Source organism: Myotis brandtii, unplaced genomic scaffold (genome assembly GCF_000412655.1).
Source record: "Myotis brandtii unplaced genomic scaffold, ASM41265v1 scaffold53, whole genome shotgun sequence".
Taxonomy (NCBI): Eukaryota; Metazoa; Chordata; class Mammalia; order Chiroptera; family Vespertilionidae; genus Myotis; species Myotis brandtii.
In genome coordinates this window covers 9,016,458-9,024,489 of record NW_005369942.1, presented here as the reverse complement: position 1 = coordinate 9,024,489, position 8,032 = coordinate 9,016,458, and the positions used below count along the sequence as shown (strand labels likewise).

The 8,032-nt window shown below is 36.5% G+C and overlaps 1 protein-coding gene across 1 annotated transcript in view; it reads left to right on the top strand.

The window, feature by feature from the left end:
* Positions 1-8,032, top strand: part of FAT4 (FAT atypical cadherin 4) — a 159,400-nt gene that overhangs the window by 89,468 nt on the left and 61,900 nt on the right. Inside the window, exons 3-4 of the mRNA XM_014548952.1 lie at positions 2,237-2,498; positions 3,940-4,290. Coding sequence (XP_014404438.1) covers positions 2,237-2,498; positions 3,940-4,290 — 613 coding nt within the window. The remainder of the gene's footprint in view (positions 1-2,236; positions 2,499-3,939; positions 4,291-8,032) is intronic.

Below are 8,032 nucleotides of genomic sequence, written 5' to 3'. Positions count from 1 at the left end.
GTTGTTGACTGAAGCTCCCAACCGCTCCTTTTTTTTCTCTTTTTTTTATTTTATTCTGGGCCCGCTTTAGCTTTGGCTCTAGCTGTGAGGCTTCCGCTGCTGAAAGCTGGTATCTGGTTTGTTTGCCGTTCTATAATCGAAACAATGTATAACTTCAGCTCTGAGATCCCGGCAGGCTGAAAGCTGGTTTCTGGGGTTTTGTTTAGCTTCTTATTTGCAACATAGTACATAGTTGCTTAGAGTTGCAACTCAGAGGCCGGCAAGTCAGGCGGGGAACGTTGGAGTCTGCAGTCACTGGAGCAAGCGAGCCTCATGTTTTCTTCCAGCTGCCTGGCTGCTGGCCGCCATCTTGGCTGACAGTTAATTTGCATAAGGATATGCTGATTAGCCAATGGGAAGGGTAGCGGTCGTACGCCAATTACCGTGTTTCTCTTTTATTAGTGTAGATATGTCTGTTCCTTCTTTCCACTCTTAAAACGACCTTACACAGCTGTTTATATTTAGTCCTTACACTGCTGTTCCTTTATCTAACCTAATTAAATTCTCAACAGATCTGTGATTTTCACTGTCATATATGCATATTGACCTGCAGATATTTTTGCAAACCTTTTCTCAACTCTTTGATTGCCACATTTCTATGACTCTATCCTTCAGTCTCTTAACATGTCATATATCACTGCATAGTTTCTCATGCACCAAAACAGATCTTATCCTTAGCAAGAGTAGTATTTTAATTCCTAGCTAAAGTAATTTGATATTAATTATTTTTCTTTTCTTTCACTTTTACCCATCACATCACCTTGTTAAAAGAAGGACATGAGACTATGGGAATGCTGAACAAATGAGAGTATTGTTACTGTTATTTCTATATCCAATAACCTATCAGATATCACTGATTTGTCCTGTGTATTATGTCACGTGATGATTTAGAGACTAAGTTCTGGAGAAAGAGGCCAGGGTTTCAATTCCTGTCTCAGACTCTTTATCATCAAAATGGGGATAGTAATAGTTCGTATCTAAGGGGATTGCCTTTAAGGATTAAGTCATTTAGTGCCCATGAAGTGATATGCTCAGAGCAGTGCTTAGCACGTAATAAACACTTAATGAATGTGCTCTTTTTCTCAACTTTCCATTCCTTCTGCCAACTTCCTAGTTCATACTTTAAAGTTTCTGAGGGCCATGGTTCAAAAACTTGGGAGAACCCAAGAAATCATCCCTGCTTTCATTTTATAGAAAGGGGACTTGGGACCTGCAAAGAATACAGAGTGCAAACAGTTTTGCCTTGAGGAAATGAAGCTCCAGTCTTTAGGGCTCAAACTCCTCACGGTCTCTCTTCTTGTCCTCCCCCAACTCTTGTCCATTCTACTCTATCAATAGCCTTAAAAGACTGTTTCCAACTCAAACAAGTTCAGTGGTTTCTTGGCCATAGAATTTAAGCTAATGTGTGCTATGATTGTGATTCTCCAACATAGACCCATAACCTCGTATTTTAGCTTGACTTTCTTCTTTTGTTTAATGTTTTCCATACAACTAACCTGCTCAACGGTGAGTAAGCCAAGCACGTCATTCTTCCCTTTGCACTTTTGCTCATACTCAAACGTTTTTTCATGTTCTTTGCTTTAAAAAAAAAATTCTTCAAAATCCAGTCCAGCTCTGCACATTCTCTATCATATCTTTCCTAATAAATCAACTCAAAATAATCTCTCTTCTCCTTGGTTCTTATGGTGCTTTTTTGCGAACCTCTTCCATTTAGCCCTTGCCTCGTTTAGGTACCTTTTCCTGCTGAATGAGAAGGAACACAGAGCTCAGTCAGGAAGACTTGGGTTTGAAGTCCTCACTGGCACTTATGTGTGACGATGTGTGAGTTAGCTAGTGTCTCAGAACCCCGCGTCTTCCTTTGAGAACTCATATCTCATAGTGTTGTAACAGGGCCTGGCAAAGGGCAAGCCTTTAGCACACCATCTACAGTGACAGCTTTACTCCTTTCCACGTGTATATTTTATAAATTAAAAAATATAACTAATCCTGAAGATTGAGATTTTCTATATTATTTGATGAGTGAATGGTGAAAGGCTGGCTAGGTAACCTACTACACCTGCCTGTCCCTTTTGAAATCTTATAGCATCGTAGGAAATTAAGTCCAGAACCTCTCACCGTCAAACACATACTCAGCCTAAGGAGCGGTGCCCTAACTGTTCCACTTCTGACAGTTCAGATGCTGGTCTTTCTTTCTTAGGGTGCAAATGCTCTCGTCACATACACCATCATTAGTGGAGCTGATGACAGTTTCCGCATTGACCCTGAATCCGGAGATCTGATAGCGACCAAGAGGTTGGACAGAGAACGCCGTTCCAAATACTCCTTGCTGGTCCGTGCCGATGACGGTCTCCAGTCCTCTGATATGAGAATCAACATCACTGTCAGTGATGTGAATGACCACTCGCCCAAGTTCTCCAGGCCTGTGTACTCTTTCGACATCCCAGAAGATACAACCCCAGGTAGGGGCACGCCCTTAGGTGTATTTTGCAAGGATCACATTTGACTCCAGTTATGGACTGTGTTTTAACTGCCCTTCATTAGTGACTAGTTTTTATCATCTGCTACTAGGTATAAAAATATATATGCTGGATTTTCAAGTTTTTTATTAGCCATCTTTGCTATAATTCCTAAGCAAATTGCTAGACTTTTCAGAGCAAATGAGGTTAGTCCTTCATCTGATTACTAGTTACTGATATTTCTGTTTCTAAAAGTACTTGTGACATGGGTTGTTAATTTTTTGGGCAGCCGCACTTTCGATTTTGTTTTTCCACTTTAGAAATGTCAATTGTGATTATGCTGCTGTGTATAGAAAGACCAAAGAAAAAGCATAAGGAAACCTGTGAAAAGTGGTTCTAACCCTCACTAGTTATGTGACCAAGGACAAGTTAATTCATTTCTCTAAGCTTCAATTCCTCCTGTTGTAAAATGGAAACAGTAACTCCCATTAGATTTAGGGTGAAGGCTAATTTAGAATGTGTATTTGAGTTTACTAAAGTGGGGCTTGAAAAGGAGCAGGTGCTCAGTAAAGAGAGTAGAATAAGAATCCTGAATTATTGTCTTGCCTCTTGGCACATATGATGCTGTGATTGTTGAGTTTGAGTATGCAGTATCTATGTGTTTGCTTCATTCCCATTATTGGAAATTCTTACCTAAAATTGAAATTTTATTCTGAGTCACATTTGGAATGTGTTTGCCTAGTAAGGCATATTTTTGGAAACTCATTTGACAAGGAAAGAAGCATTTATAGAAGACTCTTCACTTCCTCACGGCAGTTTTCCCCTCACTCCCCAAGATGAGCCTGTTCTTCATGAAACTCCCATCACATTTATTCCTTGCTTAATTATAGCAGTGGCCATCTGAGCTGTCAAGTGGTACCTCCTTGGCATACGTATTATTTCTTGGAATGCCCAATCCTGACACTAGCAATGACCCTCATTCATGTCCCCTAAATTCATCAATATGTGATCATGAATTGGTAGTGCCAGATAGCAAAATAATGTCAGAAGTGGTATTAGTACCAGAATATTTTTTTAATTTATCTTTTTGTTGAAAGTATTACAGATGTCAGCTTTGTTTGTTTTTTCCCATTGACTCCCTCCATCCTACACCCACCCTTTCCAGGCCTTCAGTACACTACTGTCTGTGTCCATGAATACCCAGAATATTTACACTGCAACGTAAGATCTACTGGATATTGACTATGCTATATGTTAATATTTGGGAATGTTGGTATCAGTGTTAACATAGAAATCAGCTGAGTGTTGTGTTCATTATATTTTCATAGTGATTCTCTAGTTAAAATATTCCATTGTACAAATAATTTTTTGGTTTTGTGTGTGTATTTTCTTAGTAATATCCATGCCCCATTAATGTGGACTGTTGATTTATTCTTTTTGATAGGTTCTTTGGTAGCAGCTATTTTAGCTACAGATGATGACTCTGGTGTGAATGGAGAAATTACATATAGTGTGAATGAAGATGATGAAGATGGCATATTTTTCCTGAATCCAGTTACTGGAGTCTTTAATTTGACTCGAATATTAGATTATGAAGCACAGCAATATTATATCCTCACTGTTCGAGCTGAAGACGGTGGGGGACAATTTACTACCATCAGGGTTTATTTCAATATACTAGATGTAAATGACAACCCACCTATTTTCAGCTCGAGTTCATATAGCACATCTTTAATGGAGAATCTACCTCTAGGATCTACTGTTCTTGTGTTTAATGTTACCGACGCAGATGACGGTATGTACTTTGTTTTATATACTTAAAAAACTGTATTAAAAATATTATTGGGTTTATGTTATATTTATTTACATTGTTCAGCTGTCACAAAATTGCATTTGTGAATATAGGTTCAAAGTTAAGAAATAGATCTATAGTTTAGCTATAGAGGTTGAAACAAGTTAAACAATTTTTCAGTTAAATTCTTATTTATGACAGGCAGCATGCATTGTTATTGTTTTATAAACTTTATCATCTTTATCTTCCCCGCCCCCCAAAGAAGTGTGGCAGTATTGCAGTTTTGTAACGTAGAAATCATAAAACAACATTTTGGTAGGTTTTTGTCAGATAAATAAAAATAGTTACTTACATATATTATGTTAATGTAAAAAGAATAAAATTTGGAAGCAAAAGTAAAACCAAAGTCTTCAAAAAATACTTAGGAATCTATGTTTAGTTTTGTATTTCTACCTGAAAACTGCTAATAATATTTTGGCAAACTTTCATGCTTTGACTCAAAGGACAGTCTCAGAGCTCTTAGGCTATAAAATCAAATTGAGATTTTTCGCTAAATCTAGACTTTCCATGTATTTGATTTTTATTCATTACAAAAACATTTGATAAACTTTTTTTAAAAAAAACAAAACAAAAAACATATGACTCCCCTGGCCTTCCTTGTATTTGATTTTTATTCATTACAAAAACATTTGATAAGCTTTTTTTAAAAAAAAACAAAAAAAACAAAAAACATATGACTCCCCTGGCCTTCCCTCTAAAACCTGCTTTGTAAGGACATATGTCAGATAACTTATTGTTAGTGATAACATTGTGCAGGTTATCAGTCATTAACTAAACTGTTGGAAAAGTCGTTACCTTGTTTTCCCTGCATTGGATGCAGCCAAATGTCCAGTCAGTAGGGAAAACAAGGGACAGTCCTTTGAAGAGGAAATAGGTCCCTAGCCCGAGGATATGCCTAGTGACACAGGCATATCAATCTTAATTTAGAATTTCCTGATTCTCCCTAACTTGATTTATGTAGTTGCAGAATATCACTGTGTTTCAGCCTTCTGCTCTATACTTAGTTCCCTTTCAGGAGTGTCTAGAAATGTCCTTTACAGAGATGGAGGGCGGGGGGCAAAAAGTATCAGTATTTTATATGTTTCAATCCACAAAATTGGAAATGATTTCTTTAAAATTTGTTTGAAGTCCTTTTTAAAGTTTTCTCCTCTTATTCAAGCACAATTAATATTGGACTCATGATTACATCTAAGATAGAAAATAAAAGATAGAAAGTAAAAAAACAAACAAAAGGAAAAAGAAATGATAGAAGTGGCTGTAATACTAGTACCACTGCTATTACTAGTCATACGAACAATAACCAACGTTCGTCGAGTGCAGTGTGAAGTTGGCACGGTCCTGGCCTAGGAACGCTGCAGACTCTGCTTCCTTCCTGTACATCAGCCCCACTCTGTGGATCGGCTCCAAATAGACATTTATAAACAAGTGAGGTTAGTCTCTATTTTAGAAGTTGATCTCTCTATTATAGCCTTAATTAGTTTACCTGCTCCCTGGATACGAATATTTTCTTATTTGTCCTTGTGACTGATTGGTCCATTCTGTTCTGTAGTGAAGAATTTTGTGCCAGGTTTCTTTGTGATTTATTTCTTACAGGTTAGGGAGGGCCCATTGTTTCATAGGAGTGTGTGCTCTTCTGGGATACAGTTCATTTATCCTCATGCCTTAAAATGTAGGAAACTGGGAAAATAACAAATAAGAAACTTTCTTTGTGAAAATATGCTGGGATAGGCCATGCACATGTACACACAGACATCCATTAACCATTGACTTCAAGTTGCTTTTCATAGATTCCCCCCTACCTCCCCCTTTAATTGTGTTGGATTAAAAAAAATTCAAGCTACATTTCCCCATTGTTTTAGTTTTGAATACTTTTATCAGTGTAATTTCCTGTACCTTGACCTAAAATATAGGACACAGTTCCTATTCTCTCTGAATTTCAAGGATAATGATAAGACTGTGCAAGGGTAACCGTGTTTGCTTAAAATTGCCAACTCAGTTGCATTAAATAGTTCTCAAAGTATTTTGCAAACAGTATTGTGTAGACTTTCTAAAATTAATAAATTCATTTAACTCTCTGTCAAAATGTTCCTGAGGAGGTAATATTGTCATCTTTTTAGATGAATACGTTTTATATGATAATAAATATAAAATATTTTGTTATCATTATCTAAATTCTCCAAGAGGTTAACTTAAGATTTTAGGTTACATGATCATTCAATAAAAATAAAACAAATATTTTATTGTTTTCACAAGGTAAGTAGAGTATGTACTGATCTCAAGGCTTCCATGCACACAGTTTAAAAAGTACTATTTTGAGTCAAACTCTTATGGAAATATGATGGCTTTGATAATTATTTATTACTTTAGGAATAAACCTTATAGTCTTCAAAATCTTGGGGAGTCATAGGCTATTTTGAGAATAAAATGATTGTAATTATTGCCTCATAAATTCACCTCTATATGTATGCTGCACAGCGTAGGTCATTTGACCTGTGAATGGTTTTCATATTGTGAATAAGTGTACACATTTTATAACAGAACTATATATCTGTAGTTACGTGCTACATTTTCTGGAACTAAGTTATTCGTGAGACTGAAATAAAAAATAAAAATCCCCCAAAACGCAATACAACCACACATACACAATAAAACTGCCAGAAAGAATCATGTAACCAAACCATTTTCAGAATATTGAACACAAATGTTAGGAATTTGGACTGTTTTAAATTTGAGGGTCTGGTGGGCTGTGAAAGCCCACTAGATTCAAGTCTCAGTGCTTTGGATAAATTATAGAATTTAAAATAATGTATTTACTGTTTCATGATTCTAATATTTGATGCAAAGAGCAGAGAGAGAGAAATGGCCTGAGCTCTTTTTCGGATGCTACAAATGTTCAGGGAGAGTTTTGAGTTTCCATATGTCCACGTGAATTTTATGGATGGAGAGCACATGCCCAGCGTCACTTAGACTTGTCAGGAGTGGAAAGGCCTTTTCTTTTCAGCAAAGTCAATGTAGAGGCTTCCCTGGCTGATGGAGGCAGTGAGGGGCCAGTCCCGGAGCTGAGACCTGCTTCTTAGATGGTCCTGCCATATCTTGTGCAGCTGTAGTTATATTGTTCTATTTATTTTCTCAAAGATAATGATAATTATCCTCAGTTTATTTTTAATAGTATTACCTAATGTATTTGTCATGATGAATTTGACTATGTAATCAAATTTTTCTTTTTCATAATTCTATTTAAAGTTAAACTTACTCCATCAAACTCCCCCACCAAACTCTTTCCCTAAAAAAGAGGCTGTTCTGCTGTTTGCTGCTTGGCTATATAATCTCAGTATCAGGTTCTCTGGTTGCCTCTGTGATTTAGTTGTTTACTCAAGGAAGCAGCATATACATGGACATTCCAGTTGATTTATTTCATGTAGACATGCTAGAGTAGACCATCACTTGGTGGCCATGTGTCATTTTGTTGGTATTTTTCATTTTGATCTTGGGCATGAAATATTTTATAGGCTTGCATAGAACTAAATTTTATAACTCTGCTTGTTGGTATTATTTTTATCCAGATGTTTTCACAACTTTTTCTTGATATAATTGTGCCTCAAAGAATAAGAATTCAGTATTCACTGATAGATTTAGCTATAGGAATGGAAAAAAAAATCCTTAGAGAGTAATTGGATTTAAAATA